This window comes from Primulina eburnea, chromosome 16 (genome assembly GCF_022965805.1).
Source record: "Primulina eburnea isolate SZY01 chromosome 16, ASM2296580v1, whole genome shotgun sequence".
Taxonomy (NCBI): domain Eukaryota; kingdom Viridiplantae; phylum Streptophyta; class Magnoliopsida; order Lamiales; family Gesneriaceae; genus Primulina; species Primulina eburnea.
The window spans coordinates 3,423,614-3,440,715 of NC_133116.1; the positions used below are offsets into that span (position 1 = coordinate 3,423,614).

At 35.0% G+C, this 17,102-nt stretch overlaps 4 protein-coding genes across 16 annotated transcripts; 3 read left to right on the forward strand and 1 right to left on the reverse strand.

Moving 5' to 3' along the window:
* The first annotated feature begins 783 nt into the window (after positions 1-783).
* On the forward strand, positions 784-3,258 carry LOC140816453 (growth-regulating factor 7-like). Of its 3 annotated transcripts, none has more exons than XM_073175727.1 (5): positions 784-929; positions 1,405-1,695; positions 1,784-1,954; positions 2,047-2,371; positions 2,444-3,258. In XM_073175727.1, exons 1-5 carry the CDS (start codon positions 875-877, stop codon positions 3,102-3,104), a joined length of 1,503 nt encoding a protein of 500 aa, XP_073031828.1. In that variant the 5' UTR covers positions 784-874; the 3' UTR covers positions 3,105-3,258. The 3 variants fall into 3 exon arrangements, with proteins under 3 accessions (XP_073031828.1, XP_073031829.1, XP_073031830.1); XM_073175728.1 differs by having other exon boundaries at positions 1,405-1,620; XM_073175729.1 differs by lacking the exon at positions 784-929 and adding an exon at positions 940-1,052 and having other exon boundaries at positions 1,403-1,695.
* Positions 3,259-4,177: 919 nt separating this feature from the next.
* Positions 4,178-6,881, reverse strand: LOC140816593 (protein IQ-DOMAIN 17-like). Of its 3 annotated transcripts, none has more exons than XM_073175957.1 (5): positions 6,480-6,881; positions 6,036-6,356; positions 5,481-5,693; positions 5,245-5,331; positions 4,178-5,130 (listed from the first exon to the last, which is right to left on the reverse strand). In XM_073175957.1, exons 1-5 carry the CDS (start codon positions 6,618-6,620, stop codon positions 4,585-4,587), a joined length of 1,308 nt encoding a protein of 435 aa, XP_073032058.1. In that variant the 5' UTR covers positions 6,621-6,881; the 3' UTR covers positions 4,178-4,584. The 3 variants fall into 3 exon arrangements, with proteins under 3 accessions (XP_073032058.1, XP_073032060.1, XP_073032059.1); XM_073175959.1 differs by having other exon boundaries at positions 6,486-6,880; XM_073175958.1 differs by having other exon boundaries at positions 6,036-6,359; positions 6,486-6,877.
* A 994-nt stretch (positions 6,882-7,875) lies between these two features.
* On the forward strand, positions 7,876-12,444 carry LOC140815956 (serine/arginine-rich splicing factor SR34A-like). 9 transcript variants are annotated; one of them, XM_073175011.1, is made up of 14 exons: positions 7,912-7,999; positions 8,413-8,495; positions 9,731-9,834; positions 10,292-10,357; positions 10,467-10,541; positions 10,669-10,783; positions 10,887-10,933; positions 11,013-11,070; positions 11,300-11,349; positions 11,420-11,476; positions 11,716-11,795; positions 11,881-11,940; positions 12,045-12,093; positions 12,252-12,444. In XM_073175011.1, exons 3-14 carry the CDS (start codon positions 9,748-9,750, stop codon positions 12,267-12,269), a joined length of 762 nt encoding a protein of 253 aa, XP_073031112.1. In that variant the 5' UTR covers positions 7,912-7,999; positions 8,413-8,495; positions 9,731-9,747; the 3' UTR covers positions 12,270-12,444. The 9 variants fall into 9 exon arrangements, 8 of the variants coding, with proteins under 8 accessions (XP_073031108.1, XP_073031109.1, XP_073031106.1 ...); XM_073175006.1 differs by having other exon boundaries at positions 7,913-7,999; positions 8,413-8,540; positions 9,324-9,834; XM_073175010.1 differs by having other exon boundaries at positions 7,934-7,999; positions 8,407-8,540.
* A 954-nt stretch (positions 12,445-13,398) lies between these two features.
* On the forward strand, positions 13,399-14,429 carry LOC140816400 (uncharacterized). The gene is made up of 3 exons (XM_073175647.1): positions 13,399-13,620; positions 13,702-13,914; positions 14,217-14,429. The coding sequence occupies exons 1-3, from the start codon at positions 13,552-13,554 to the stop codon at positions 14,268-14,270; spliced, it is 336 nt and encodes a 111-aa protein (XP_073031748.1). The 5' UTR covers positions 13,399-13,551; the 3' UTR covers positions 14,271-14,429.
* Positions 14,430-17,102: the final 2,673 nt, after the last annotated feature.

Genomic DNA, 17,102 nt, shown 5'->3' on the forward strand with positions numbered 1-17,102 from the left:
AACCAATTAACATATTTAACAATTAACATAATTAATATGTTAGTTTGATTAGTTATTTAATCTAATACTAAATTTAATTATGATGATAATAGGAAATAATCCCTTTTATTTGACTTAATTTAACAAATTAAGATTAAAAATTTCTAAACATAAATTAAAATTAATATAATACAACTATCAAATAAATTAATTGAATACAAATAATTTTAACAACAATTAGAAATATTATTTACCTGAGCACGATAATTTCAATATCTACACTTCCTGAAATAAATCAAGATACAGGAGATATAAAATTATTAGAATTCAAAATTTTATCATACCTTTGAAAAATGAAGTGAATTTGCGTGAACAACTTCGGATAGAAAACACAAACTAACTTATCGTGGAATTTGCGTGAAATGAAGTGAATTTGCGTGAACAACTTCGGATAGAAAATACAAACTAACTTATCTTGTAATTTGCCCGCCTATTGCAGTGGCGGGCAAGCAAAATCAACTCTCTCCCGCCTGTCGTACAGGCGAGACAGAATTTAAAATCATTTCCCTCCCCGCCTCCCCTACAGGCGGGAGAGGTGAATTGAATTTACTCCCCACCCATTTGGAAGGGCGGGGGAGTACAACTTTTCTTTTTTTTTTTTTTTTTTTTTTTATTTTTTACAATATTTTTATAAATCTTACAAAAGTACGTTAAAATTACGGTAATTTGATAAAAGACTCTAAGAAAAACAGAAAGGTCGCATGCCTTTATCTACCATAGAACTATGGATAAGGCAATTACAAGAGAGAGAATGCTTTTATTATAATATAATATTTATTTTATATTGCATTGCAATGTCGTGTCTTGTCCCCGATGCGGTGCGAATGTTGGAATCATGGAGGCACACCAGAGGGCGAGAAAGGCGGTAAAACCAATTACTAAATCGAAAGGTCAAACCCACATATTAAACCCTATTTTTCTACTGCCTTTTCTTTTTCACGCACGCAAAATAGATGAGCAACTTTACATTTGCACCTTGAAATCCCAGTGGAGTATCGAGAACTTTATTTAAGGTGGATTCTTTATTTATTGTTTCTTTCTTTGTGTGTGTATGTGCTGTTATTTGTCTGAATCGGGCTAGTGAGTAATTCCGTGTATGGATAATCTGTTTTTCCTGCGCTAGTATGTAAAAATCGAAGTCGACATCTTTTCGCTAAGAACTTCAGAAGGTGGGCAAGGTTTATATGTTGTTCTTTCCTTATTTGATTAATTTCTTTTATTTTTGTAGTTAGTACGGGTTTTTTTTTTTTTGATTATGTAGAAGAAAATAACGTTCTTTCCTGTTTAGAGAATGTGTTTTTTCGTACAAAACGGACAAGAATCACCACCCAATAGTGATGCTGTTTGTTTGACGGGTTTGCAGAGATATTGAAACGTTCCCTTCCAAGATTTGCATGATGGGTCGTCTAAATCTAGAAAATCTGAACCGCCCACTTGGTGGTGGTAATGACGATGACGGTGGTACTCGCTGCGCCGACAGTGGTGTGGGGCATACCCATGACAGCGGCGGAGCGAACGAGGTGTTGAGCAATATATACCGAAACGATGTCTCGACTTCATGTGTTGGTAGCTCTACAGCAGGTTATAAATTGACCGATTTGCAAACATTTGACATTATTCATTCTTTGAATTCCACAACTGCATCCAATTCCTCGGGTAAAATAACATTATAATTTATCTTATTTTTTCCTGGAAAGAATTATTTTTCATCGAATCTTTTGTAAACTATAAACTGTTGATGCAGGAGTAATGGCTTCGAGTGTGGGACTAGCTTTTACATCTGTTCAATGGAAAGAGCTTGAGAGACAATCTATGATCTTTAAATACTTGACGGCCTCTCTGCCGCTGCCTCCTGATCTTCTCTATCCACTTTCACTAAATTCTCCTGCTCCATCTTCAGACCTTACCATTAACTGTAATTTTTTTTGTTTTGTTTTTATCCTGTTTTTTTGTCTGATTTGATTTGGGTTTTCTTCGATTTAAACCATCACATAATATCGACGGCAGTGTTGAGTGGCGGAGGAGAGCTATGTAATGCTAGATGTTTCAAGAATAGAGATCCGGAGCCAGGGAGGTGTAAGCGAACAGATGGCAAGAAATGGAGGTGTTCAAAAGACGTGGCTCCGATGCAGAAATACTGTGAGCGTCACCTGCACAAGAGTCGTTTGCGTTCAAGAAAGCCTGTGGAAGTTCGAAACAATAGCGAAGTTCATAAGAAAACACCCCTTGAACAAGGCCCTCTTCCCACGCTTGAAGCCTACAGCACTGCATCCCACCAGATTCCTACTCAAAATAAACCCCATCTGTTGTTCAATCCTATAGAATCTGACAGGTTTGTTTATCATTTGGCAATTGGTACATGGCTTTTGTCTTTGTATTCATTGATTTACTTGTACGTTTAAAGGAATGCTGGCTTGATGGAATTCGAGTCGCCTGAGAATGAATGGCAACACTTGCTGAAGAAAGCGAATCTGGATTTTTTGGCTAATGAGTTCTCCTTCACTCGAAGTTCCAATCCCATTTTTTATCAAAATTGTGTCGAGACTTCAAATCCATTCCCTTGCTCTAATTTCCAGCCACATACTGGAGTAATCAATGCTTGGTCAATGGATAATTACAAAAGCAGTAAAAATGGCAATGCCACATCCTGGCCCGTGTCCCTCCATCAGTGGAATTTGTCCCCTTCACTCAATTTATCCATGGGTGTGGCTTCTGGAAATGTGTTGGATGGAGAAACTAGCAAGTTTGAAATTGAAGATGGTCTTAAAGATTCTGATTATTACGTCACAGACACAAGATGGTTACCATTTTCTCGAGGAGGGCCACTTGGAGAAGCTTTGCAGCCATTAGTGATTGGGGTTGAGGGATCAAATCCATCTTCTACTGGGGTTGAGGGATCAAATCCAGCTTCTCCCTATGATTCTGTCCACACCACAGCTACTACAGTTTCATCCCCGTCAGGGGTTCTTCCTCAGACATTGTTCTCACACTCGGAGAACAGCGTTTGCAATAGTCCAGCTGGTGCTGCGCCTTCCTTGGAATATGCATTTCAATGGTTCAGTTAGTGTCATGCGAATCTAAGAAAATGCTCTTTTCTCTCAGTTGAAATTGTTTCCATATTTTTTGGTGGTTCTTTATGAAGTTATTTACTCATTGATTGGTGTATTTTGGACTTTGTTCTTCGTTCATTGCATTGCAGAGTTTGATCCACTTGCTTGATGTGCTGAGTTGACCTTCATATTTCCTCCAACGGCGAAGTTTTTTGTATTTGACGAGTGGGCGGACTCAGCATTTTAATCGACGGTGACTTGATCTTATATAATATGACATTAAAACAAGTATAAAATTCATCATGGTTTAGATCACATTTGTTTTCATGAATATTTGTTTTATTTTATTGATTTTTTTAAAAAATATATTTATTTAAAAATTATATAATAATAAACAATTATCAATTTAAATATACAACCATTTTTTGTCATATTCATAAAAGTATAAAAAAATAAATATTTCTTATCAAAGCACGAAAACAATTGTAATTGTTTTCAGACTATCGAAACCATAATAATATTTTAAATTAAATATAAATAAAGATGTTTGTTTTATTATATTCTTATAGATATCCATATAAATAGTCATGAAACTTCCTTAAATATCTAAATCAAGTGCTGTAAATTTCGGTTATCAAAGCCGTAAATAGGGAATGAGTGAGATTATTTGTGTTGTCGCATTGACACTTCTATCGTCGTGTGTCGTCATTTTTTTTAAAATATTTATCTTTCATGATTTATAATTTTTATGTTGAACATTTTTCTGTATTCCAACATATCAATATAAAATATTGAAAAACTAAAATGATGATTATTTTCTTTCGTTCATTAAAAAAAATACATTCTAACTCCGATGACATATTTATTTATTGTATTTTTATCAATATGATAAACAAAAGTTTAATTGTATAATTGAGTTGATAATTATCAAAATATAATTTTAAATAAATATAATTTGTTTTAAAAATTCATCAATAAAAGTGTGTAACTAATTGAATTTATCAACGATAATTGATCTTAAAAACAATTTAGGTTAAGCGTAAAATTGACCTTTTAATTTATATCAAATTTAGCTCAACCCTGGAACGCTGATCCCCTCGACTCAGCAGCACTCATGCGTGAGCTTCTTTTAACCCTTGTAAACGAGACTCTTGTGATTTTGAGTTGCTCAACTTGGCCCTTATGCATGACAGCTCATTAGCTCACCTCATGTAAGCGCATTTCAGCTGATGCTAGCTGCTAAGCAGCCCTGATGATATTGAGGTCCTCAACTTATTCAGCTGATACTAAATGATGCAAATCCAACAACCTTTTGTGAAAATATATATTTAAAATTACATATATATATATTTTTTTAAAAAAGAAGAAAAACTGGAAGATTGAGAATGAACAAGGGATCGGAGGTAGTAATATAAAAGCACCCACAATTTTCACTTGATTTAACGATAATTTGGTATCAATATTGATGGAACGATATTATCATTGTTAGTGCCGCTCAAGATGACATATTAGATGACCTCTCGAGGCTAAACTGATTGGAATGAATGCTAGTATACTTGGGGGTATTCGTGTTACCATCTATGTTGTCTCCTTCCATGAAAGACAGTCGTTTCTTCACCGAAAAAGTTTGCTTTCTATTTGGGCTCAAAGACCTCAGATTTGGCACGCTGTGTGATCTCACTCGAGCCATGGCCGACGCAGTGGCAGCCATAAAGTTTGGTCGAGGAACGAGGCCTGAGTTTTCGGTAGCTGGCTTTTCAGAATATCGATAGTAGTTCTCCTCTCTTTGACGACGAGGGCTGGTCAACTGAACTTGTATGAACTTCGACGAGGATGGACTATGAGGTAAGAAATTTTGGTGTTCTCGATGTCGGGGTGGGGCGATTTGAGATGGTCCGAGACTTTGTTTGTTATGTTGATGTTGTGAGGAGTTGTACTTGTAAGAAGTGTCAATTTCTACAATATTCTTGATTGGATATCTTTGATAGGCTATTTTCTTGCTTGAAGAAGCAGATTCTCCTTCGGAATCCAACTTTAATATCTGTGAAACAGTGCAGATGATGAGATCGAATAGAGCTAACAAAAAAGATGAAGAATACCATTTGGATGCACCGAACCGAAGAAATGCACGAGCAAGCAAAGCAATGTTGTTTACCTGTTTGAGTGAACACTTTTTACCTCGCTGAATCAGAGCCTGGATTTCCTCCTGTGTCCATGGATGCTCACGCGAATCATTTGTAGACTACAATATTCAAGATTTCCGGAGGGCAGTTAGAAATATTTTAAATAGGAAAACACGAATATGGGAATTGATCTTGTATTGTTATCATGTGTAAGTTCGTATCGTATTCAAATAGCTGTAGCTTTTGAGGATACGGGTTGAATACTTACAAATGCATGGAGACTCTGGGCCAGGTAGAACGTGGAGCCTGGACTTGTTCCTTCAAATGATAACCTCCTCCGTTCTTCGCATACTCGAGCTTGTACTCGGACTAGGGATTCAATACATCGTAGAGTCATCTTTGCTCGTTTCCGGATATTGTGTCCCCTCACCAGAGCTTGCAGCTTCACAATTCCCTTCATTGCGGAGAGGGCTCTCCTTGCCTGATCCGTGCACATACATTCAACATAAGATGAACTCTTTTTTGAAAAAAAAAAGATGGCATCTGAATCAAACCGGCGAAATCGAAGTAGCTGAATTGAAATATGCATACACAATAACGTAGCTTAATCCATTTTCTGGCAAAAAGTAAAGGAAATCGAAGCTAACTAACCAATGTTCTTAAATTAATACCAGCATCTAGAGTTACCTAATCAAATCACCCAGAATCCGATTCCATAGTTTAGTTCAATTGGGCATCACCCTTATGGGCGATGGATGTCCAAGAACTTGAAGTTAATGGAATTTAATTAAAGGGTGCCTGAATATTTAAACAAATAAATTACCAGATAACCTCTGAAGGCTGTTTGAATCACAAGAGCAGCAGTACTTTGTTCTTTACCATCAGCCAAGAGAAAAGTCGGTTTTGTGAGCTTAATAATCTCTACAGCGGCTTGTGCTGTTGCCACTGCAGCCTCAGCAGCAGCTGTAGTCGCCATAGCCACAGCAACTGCACACCTTTGATCGCGTACGCGCCCCTCGAATGCTTGTTTTTTGGCCGAATTTTCGCCATTTTGAATTGGAGAGCTTGTAAATTCTGAAACTTTATGTTGTATAATAGTTTCTTGACAGATTGGTTTCAAAAAAATCCACCTCCTCTTTCCCCTCTTCTGCAAATCCACAAAGACATAGATATGATCATATCAGACTCTTATAAAGTAAATATTTATTACATTTTTTCTGAGGTGGGTTACATGCCAAAGTTGCTGTTATTTTTGAGTTTGGAAGACATATACCTTATCTTCTTCTTCTTCTCCCACTAACTCATTTTCTTCCCTTCTGCTGCTGCTCCTCTTGCCATTATCTTTCAGAGGAGTTCTGAAAGCCTTTTTCACTGTACTGAACCAAGAATTCCCACCATTTTTTCCCATTTGAAGAAATGGTTTGCGTTATTTCGCTCAGTACGTACGTATGACCTCTCTGAATGGAAATCTTTGCTCTGTTATGATGTTTTTAACCCTTTCAGCAGAAGGGGACAGAATAAAACAAAGTTCTGTCAAGTAGTATTCTTTAACTAATGGCATGTTTTTTACTGCTGCTAAATTTGACATGGAGAACAATTGTGTTGGAAGTGTGGGAGAGTTTATGTGCCATTTGGGTGCATGAAAGAACGTGTTATTTTTCTCGATAATGCTGAAAGCTGTGGGGGGTGTGGACTGATCTTTGTTCCTTCGCTTTTTTGGTTCCTCGAACAAGATTAAAGACAACAAAGCTTAGTAAAATCGTGCTCTTGTTAGATTCTACAGATTAGGTTTGCTTTACCTTTGCTCTCATGTTATATAATGTACTTCTCTCTGTAGGTCCTGGCCAGCCTCGTTTTCTTTTGTGCGATTATATGCATTTTTTTCCCCGAGATCCATATAATAAATGAATAAGATAAAATAAATGTTACAATAATTTATTGTTTTCAAATTCTAAAACATTCTCTAGAAGTGAGAAAGACCAAGATAGTTTGAATGACTAAACGGCTAAACTGGATTGGTTATGACAATATACCTTACGTTTGAGTAGGTTTTTTGTGAGACGGTCTCACGAATCTTTATCTGTGAGACGGGTCAATTCTATTGATATTCACAATAAAAAATAGCATAAAAAGTAATAATTTTTCATGGATGACCCAAATAAGATATTTGTCTCACAAAATATGATCTGTGAGCCGGTCTCACACAAGTTTTTGTCTCTTGCGTTGATAGTGTGAGAGGTAGGGAGTCGACAAAACCGGATTTGTTCGGTTCTTATGATAAATACTCCAACCAACTCATTACTATCAGTTTTGCAAAGTTACAAACCAAATAATTAATAATTACAAACCAACATAACCAAAACCGCGACGTAGGTCTCGATTTGGTTCGGATTGACTCTCCGATAAAAAGAATATATTTATTCTATGTTTATTTAACTTCAATTTAATAAAAATATTATATTTTTATAAAAGTATTTGAATGAATTTATGTAATTGAATTAAAAAAATTGATAACTGCGGCGATATTTTTATTGAGACTACTTGTCAGATTATTTGAACAATTTTATGATTATTGAATTTATCCATGGACAAAAAAGTTGGGACCATTGAATAAAATTGCAAAACAATTGGGGAGAAATTTGTAATTTGAGAAACCTCACTCCCTTGTTTAAAACAGAGACATATATTTGTTTTGCTCCCCGGACCCCGCCTCCCCCAACTGAGCAAAGCCCTAAACTTAGCAATTGGTACGATATTCGAGGCGAAGGTTCCAAACATAACGGAGAGGTACGAATGAGGCTGAATCTATCGTGAAACTCCTAAAAATTTTCTTTTTCATGTAATTATTTTGAAAAAAATCCCAGTTGTTTGGCAATTATGTGTTTATATTTGCACTTCGAAGGGGATCTGTTGTATTCACTGCTTGCAGAAGGTTGAATTTCGAGATAACTTCTCTGTTGATCTAGTTATCTTCTTGGTGTGTGGTTCAGTTGTATTACTTTGCCAGTGAGGGGTTTTAATGAGTGATTCTAGATATGCTTGATTTAATGGAGAGTGGATTAGTACTGGGTAGTGAGGAGTGGCATTTTTTTTGGTTTTGAATTTGAGATTTTCTTCTTTTTCAATGAATCTAGGTTAACACTTGTCATTTTCGATTCCTAAACTCTGTCTCACGATTTTCTCTATGTTCCAAGGATTAGTCTGACCGGCATTTGAAGTTGTAAAAAGTACAGTTTTGTGCAAAGGACGCTGTTGTTCATCATATTCACAGACATTTTGCTCTGTAAGCTTCTCTCGGGAGAGGACTTGGTGAAGTTGAGAAATTTCTGTATGGACTAATACAGAAGATTACAATTATAAGTTTGATATTGTATGCATTGATTCTGATCATACTTGTAACTCAAACGTTGGCCAATGTGACATAAATTGTGCATGGTTAAATGAATTTTGGCTTCTTTCTGGGACTATATGTTAATTATTATTGTCTTGAATAATCTTCTGCAAATTGAGTTTTGTGCCACTGTCTTATGCCATAAAATGAAGAACAGTGATTTGTGCCGTGTGACTGTTGTCTGTATAACATTCCAGGTGCAGTTATCTTGTTGTTTATTTTTTTGGGGGGTACATTGTATGTAAGGATATCTCTTGGCTCTTGCGTCGCTGCGAGAGAGGTCTACGAAAGCTGTGGTGGTTTTTCTAGGTCATCCCGTTGTAGCATTTTAGCACTTTTTGTTTTGTGAGGTCCTTGTGGCCTCGGATGGTTGTATTTTCTTCATGCTATCTTATTGTTTGTTGCAACTGTTTCCTTGCAAATAATGAGGTCCAAGGAATTGTGATTCAATTACTTTAGTTGTCATTCAATTAACTGATGCACATTCTGCTCTACGTTTCTCTAGTAGCCTCTACCTTTGATCAAATTGAACTAGCACGCTTAGCTGATTCAAATTGTCGGTGTAATATGTCAATACTGAAAAGGCCATAAACATTCGGCGTGTTTTTACATGTTTTCCGGAATCATCGTATCCCTCATGGTTAAAAGAAATCTAATTAAGGTCACTGAAGTTTATGGCAATATTACCTCATCTTGTGACAAATGCTTTGTTTATGATAGATATCAAGAGCTTGGACAAATATGAGCTTTGCAATGATACATAGGGATGTAGAATGGGAGTTAGAGAAATCTGGGTGGAGTTTTTGTGATTTATATATATTTGGAAGTTCTTGCTCGCTCTCTGAAGAGCTATTCATCCGCAAAAAATTTAGAGAGGATGGGAATCAATATTTTATTTCAAATAAATAGTAGCTTGGGAGCATCTTGGAACACATGAGCAATGGAGCTTGTGGAGCACTGCTCACCTCAAGGATTGCTCTCTTGGTTTGCTGCATAAGTATTATTTTGTTTTGAATTATTCTTGTCTGATCATCCAACCCGTGTTGCATGGAATTCATTTATCATAAGCTGACTTTTTTTATTCTTCGAATTGGTTCCCCATTTCTCTAGTATTTTATCTTTTGCAGCACTTTAGTATCTGAAAATGAGTGGTCGTTTCTCTCGCTTAGTTTACGTTGGGAATCTTCCGGCTGATATAAGAGAGTCTGAAGTTGAAGACCTGTTTTACAAGGTTTGAGTTGTAAATTTGACATTTCATCTTTCATTTGTTAAATTGGATGTGGTTAAAATTTTTTCGTGTCCTGCCTAAATAAATACCTTATTGAAAAGCTATTAAATAATCATCATAATTAAAATCACTTTCTTACATTTTTTTACCTTTTATGTATTTGTACTCTCCCCTCTGAAAAATCCCGATCTCTAATTTTGTCAAATCAGTCCTCTTGTTGTAAATTTTATCGAGGGTAGTCCATGTGTAGAGGATATTTTTTTTTCTCTGTAATCTTATGGAAGGAAATGTGTGTTTGCGATTAATTTGGTGTTTACATTTACATATTCCTTAGGTTTGGCTGGTCTGCGATTTTAACCCCAACGTGTTTTTACATTTTCACCATTCATTTAAACAACTCCCGTTGAAATGTTGTTTTCCAAAAGTTTCTTGCCTAATAAGTAACCTTTTTCTTGTGCAGTATGGTCGCATATTGGATATTGAACTGAAGATTCCTCCACGTCCTCCGTGTTATTGCTTTGTGGAGGTTTTTTGCAATTATGTTTGCTTATAGATTCCTCAAGATATTTAAAGAATAATTGTATTCTGTATTTTTTAAGCTAAGAAAATAACCAGTGGTCTGAATCTATATTTAGTTTGAGAATGCCCGGGATGCTGAAGATTCTATTAGGGGTAGAGATGGCTATAACTTTGATGGTTGTCGACTGAGGGTGAGTTTATTAAATTAAAATAAGCTCGAAGTTTGCTTTCTTCTATAATTTTTTTATTGCCCTCAATTTATTGGTGGCATATCTCCCTTTTCTATTCTTTCTTGACATCTCCTGCTACTCAATTAAGGTTGAGCTTGCACATGGTGGTAGAGGACCCTCATCATCTAATGAGCGACGTACTGGTCATGGCCGGGGTGCGGATGGTGGGCGCCATGGCATTTCTCGCCATTCTGAATATCGTGGTACTTTCCAAATTAGCTCGTATCATGTGGCTTTATGACTTTACTCTGTTCAAATTACATGATGTGATTTTTTTTGCATGTGGACGTGTCTGTGGACAAATAGTTGTTGTTCGTGGGCTTCCTTCATCTGCCTCTTGGCAAGATTTGAAGGTTTGTGGGATATTTTATTTTCAAACAGTACACGCCTTTCCGGCGGCCCCCATATTTATCTTTTCTGGATATGTTTCAGGATCATATGCGGAAAGCTGGGGATGTTTGTTTTGCAGAAGTTTATCGTGACAGTGAAGGCATTACATATATGATTGTTTACTTCTTTTTGTTTCTGGTGTTGGTTTCGTGTTTTTATATATATCTTTATGTACCCACATAAATTTTGAAGTTATGAAATATTCACCTCAGTTGTTGTCAGGATTGATAGCTCATATCAAGTTATGCTTATATTATAATAAATATCTCAACCGAAACAGTGGTTCTGTAAGTTAAGGGATTAATCATGTTTTTATTATTCGAATGCAGGAGCCTATGGTCTTGTTGATTATACCAATTATGAGGACATGAAATATGCTGTAAGTTAAGGGATTAATCATGTTTTTATTATTTGATGTAATCCGGTCCTGACTTTTTGTAATAAATCAGATAAGGAAACTTGATGATACGGAGTTCAAAAATCCTTGGACCAGAACTTATATCCGGGTATTTCCACCCCATTTCACTTTCAACCAAAATCATATACCTTCAAAAGCTCCGATGCAACAGATAGTTCTCACTCCTCTTGTTGCGTTATTTATTTTGAATAAATTCCACCCTTTATTTGTCGTATAGTTTCCTAGAATTTTTTCGTTTTTTGTTATGGTTTGCAGTAATTTTGATTATAGCAGTCTTTCAGTGTTTTCTTCTTTTATAATGTATGCGTGCTCACACCATTGGGCTAGGTTAAGGAACACAAAGGCAGTCCATTAAGAAGCCGAAGTAGAAGTCGCAGCAGAGGCCGAAGTCCGAGGAGGAAAAGAAGGTAAAGTTATGCGCTATATCCTGAATTATTTGTATTTTGATTGAAATAAATACTAAATCATCAATTGAATCATTTCATTGGGCAGCAAATCGGCAGACCGACCTGCTTCCAGATCACTATCTGCATCTCCTGCTAAACCTTCTAGGTAATGGTTTTCAGTTCTCAGTGTCTAGTCAACATTTTATTACGTACATCCACTCGTTTTAAAATCAGCATCTCCGTGTTCTTTGCTTGTTTGTGTGGACTCAGGTCCAGGTCCAGGTCCAGATCAAGGTCAAAGTCTGCTTCCCCAAAACAGGTAAACACAATATTCTACTCTAAATAATCAAATAAAAATACCTTTCAACATGCAGTGCGTCCCTGGTTGTAGCTGCTGCTTTTAAGTCCTTGCGTTACTTTTGCTCGTCGAATTTTGGTTTAATTCTTACTAGAAGTTTGAACTTCTTGTGGCTTCAGGATGGTATAGATTCCTAGAATATTATCCATCCGCCTGGAAGAACACAACAGATTGAAACATGTCTTTCTGAATGATTTATGTTGTCGGATGTTTATTTGGAGCTGCGTGGATCTAATTTTGAGTGACCTGACTTCTATCCTTTAATTGCTTAAAACTTCTTTGGATATGATATGGTTTTATTATTACCTAGTATAGTATTTTGCGAAGGTAAGTGGATTACGAGTTGAATATAAGAGCCTGTTGAAAGTGGATGGCTAATATTTTCAACAAAGATGAACATTTAATACATTTTTATCACGTAAAATTGATAACCATGGTGCGAAAGAGCCCAAATATGCAGCAAATAAAATTCAATTTTAATAGGTTAACATGATTCGATCCATTTGTAACGCTCAGTTTGTCAGTTAGATATCCAATAAAAATGACGCACAATTAACGCCAGCATATTTTCGAAACTAATGCATGTGTTAAAATCGACTCAATTGTGTAGTCCTTCGTTTTTAAATTGATTTTTCACTTTGCTCTCACAAGTTTGTGAAGAAAAAGTGAATGTTTGTTTGTTTTAATATTTCTTAACACTCCCTACTCTAAAATAACTTTGCCTTGAATAAAATTATTTTTATTTACCATATAAAAGAAGATGCATTTTTGTAAATCCGTTAAAACGACCAAGATTAATCCAAGATGGTCTTGAGTTTTTATAACATATGGGTGAAATGTTATAGATTTTTCCAAAATTAAGGATGTATTAGCTTATTAATATTTCTTAGGGTTTTTTTTTTCTTCTTTTAGACTTTTCACGAGGATTAATGTAATTATGCCAATATTTAATAATGCAAAAACACCTTAGAACAACCTTGGTAATTTTAATGGATAAACACAATTACTCATTTTATCCAATAAGTTTATTATAACAAAAAATTAAAAAAATTCTAAAATTAACTAAATGATTTGTTAATCATTGTCAATAAATTATTTTTTTTTAAAAACAATTAATTAAAAATATTTGTATGCGAATTATCGAGTTATCAATCGTGGATTGCTATTTCTAATTACAGTTACCTGAATATTGAAAAAAAAAAATATGAGAGCAAAAAAAGGTAAAGTTACAAAGTTAAAGGAGGCATTTGAGATTTTGTTTTTGATATTCATGGGCCATGGCCTAGTTTGGGCCGCCTGAAACTTAAAAAGGGCACCTCCCATATCCAATAAGTAGTTCGCTGAAGTTTTTGAACCCTAACGCTAACCCTAATTTCACCCGCGGAAGCCGTCCGTAGATCGAAGATTTGAACGGTAGAAATGTCGGTTGCAGAGCTTGCCTGCTCCTATGCGGCCTTGATCCTTCATGATGATGGAATCGCTGTCACTGTAAGAATGAAAAGTATTTGAATACTTATGTGGTTGGGGTGTGCTTTGACTAAAAGTTCCTTATTTAATTTTGTTTATCAGTCGGAGAAAATTGCGGCTCTGGTGAAGGCAGGTGGTTTGACTGTGGAATCGTATTGGCCGAGTCTATTTGCTAAACTTTGTGAGAAGAGGAACATTGAAGATCTTATCATGAATATCGGCTCCGGAGGTGGCGGTGCTGCCGTTGCAGTTGCAGTTGCCGCTCCTGCTGCTGGTTCCGCTGCCGCGGCTGCCCCGGCTGCCGATGAGAAGAAGGTGCTAGTTTTTGTTGTTTGTTTTCTTTTTTTCAAATGCAGTATTTTGTTTACATATGGTATTCTATTGTAGTGATGTCCTGGTAATTCTTGAGATACGTTTGGATCTTAACAAATTATGAAATCTATTGCAGATTATTGTGGCTCATAATGGATTTAGTTTACTTCTTAGTTCCATTTTTTGGATTCACTATTTCCTATAATCAGTTCGAACTTGAGTTTAATGGTATCAGTAGGGGATGATGCTTTTGGGTATCGTTATTGGGTATCATTTAATTGTGTGTTTGATAATTTGATTTCCAGGAGGAACCAAAGGAGGAGAGTGACGACGACATGGGATTCAGCTTGTTTGACTAGCTGTTATAGCCATGTTTCATTTTTTGCGAACAGGGTATCAGGCTAATTTGAGTTATGACTATCTGATTATTGAGATTTTGTTCTACTTTTGGAAGAATTATTGTCAACATTGCTACAATTATCCGGTGTCCATTTTTTTGATAGACCGTAAATTTGATATGTCAGCGTTATTTGAAGCCTTGGTATGATTATTATTTAAAAATTTGCAGTTTGGCCTTGGTTTAAATTTTCAAGTCGCATGAAATGTTTTGATTTCTGCTGTTAAATGATGCCTTGATGTTCAAAGCTGTCCTCTTTTCTTGTCCATGATCATTATCTCATTATTTGCTCTCTTTCTTTGTTCGATCCCTGAGTCACCGGCTTCACGAGTGAAGATGTGAATCTGTCTTCTGGTGATGTATTACTCAAAACATTATCATTTCAAACTCTCTTCATTGATCTTTTACTTTGACTTCTAAGAATTTTTTGGCTTATTTGTGATGTTCGGAATTGTTTGTATAGTGCATATTCTTGAATCCCTGTAGTCCGTTTCATGCCATTCTAGAATGAAATCAATATCGTATAAACTTTAAGCGTTTCTTTCAACTTTTGTGCTTGAATTATTCTTTTGTTCATGTTTTGGGCCTGTCTCGTGCTTTGTGGACCTGATACCACTTTCTTTATTGGGATTATGAAGTGAATTTGTTGATCCTTTATCAGGAAATTTGACTGAAATTCCCAAATAAGTTAAATCAAGTCAGTATGTATGTCATATTGGTTTAAAATATGACAATTGTCCATCTAAAAAACAAATAAGTACTGACAATTGTTTCTTTACGAAGAAATTAGACAGCGAAGAAAACAGCTATTTTATATACAAAAAGTTGTACAAGTCTTTGAAACGATTATGAAAAATACATTATGTACTCTTGTTTACAATTCAGCTTCCAAGACTATATTATGTATTATATACTAAAGTTGGAATGCAACATGAAGTTCGTTTTACTGATCGCAAACATTACAAAACTCCATATTGTTTAAAAAAAAAGCCAAATCATCTATTTCAATAGCGCGGTAAATTACTTTGCAAAAGAAGATGTTTATTATTATTTATTTTCAAGTTACTTTTGTCAAGTAAAATTACAAAATAACCTGTGTCATATCTATCAAGCTTAAACGTGAAGTTGGCCTGACCATATTGAAATCATATTTTTGTATTATTCATTTACTTTTCTTACAGTTCATGCATATCCACCTCCCCGTTGCTATTGACATGCTATATAATTATTTTTCGACGTATTCATTCTCCCATCACCAATATTTGACTTTTAGAGCATGTTTATGGAAGAATGAAAAAACAGGCACTTAAATTTGAACGAGGTATGGATATGGATGAGTTTACATACGTTGTCTGCCATACAAGTGTGTCAAAAAGTTTGAATTTTTTTAATGTTCCAACTTCTAACTGTAAATTTAATATTTTCAAACACTGAATTTTGGCAGACTAAGTAGGTCAAACAAAGGCAGCCACCATACGAGGGCTGGTTGACCCATGGTTGGTCGCATGAATTTTACCCCAATTCTTTATTCAAAAAATTATAATAAAACTAAATATCTTTCCACACGAAATCCTACACGTTTGACGTTACTTCCATAAAAAAACAAATATGAGCTCCATTATAACGCATGAACAAATTGACCCATTCTTTCTCAATAGCCATTACACGTGGTAATGTTTTTCTGGTACGAATAATACCCACGTGTCAAGTTAACACAAACGAAAAGTAGACAAGTGAGCGCGTTTCCAGTTACTTCCCAACGTTTGAAACGCGTTGAAATTCTTGGAGAAGTTTCTTATTCCAACACAATTTCACCGTTCTATAAATACCCTCTCCTCCAATTCCCATCTCCATAAATACCAAAGTTCTTTCTTTGTTGATAATTCAAAGTTCTCATTGCGAAGAATACTCGCTCGATTTCGAATTAAGTCATGTTGACATCCATTTTCAGTTCATTCGATCTGCTCGGTGCTGAAACTTTTGGCCAGAAAGTGAGCGCATACAATAACCAAATCCTACAGAAATCGGCTGCCAAGATCGATGATACCAAGAGTTCTAAAGAGATGAATCCAACGCCGCAACAGGCGAAGATGTCGGAATTTTCCCGGAGGCCGAGGTTCGCGCTGGAGTTCGATGGTGTCCATTGCTTTGAGACTATACTCCCTTGTTGATTTCCTTTTTTTAGTGAGATTTTAATAGAGAAAAAAAATCTATACTTTGATTATTTTTTTCTTTTTCGTTTTATATTGTTTTTTTTTGGCACGAGTACAACTTTTTTTTTGGTGCTGAATGAAGTTTTGTTACTTTTATATTTATGATTCTTATAATATTTTTTTTTACTAGTTACTTTGCACATTAATCATAATTTTTTTTATAATTTTCGAAGAATTTAAAAATAAAATTGACAAATTATTAAAGTACTAAAATATTATTTGAAATATTGTAATAAAAAAAATAAAAATAAAAGTGTTTATTGAGACTAAAAATAAAAATAAAATAAAAGTGTAATAATAAGATAGGACAAAATTAGAAGATCAAAAAATAGATCAAGATCAAGATATTTTATTATCTCTATTATAAAGATTCTTAATATTAATAATAGACGTTGAATTCATATCATCATGTAAAAGATCAAAAAATTAATAAAAATAAATAAATATTATATTAGTTTTACGGTAGTATAAGTGAACTATAAATTACAAAAATAACATTTTACCAATTTTTATTAAAATAAAAATAAAGAATGTTTATATCATAACATCAAAAATAAATAATTAATTAATATAATAACATG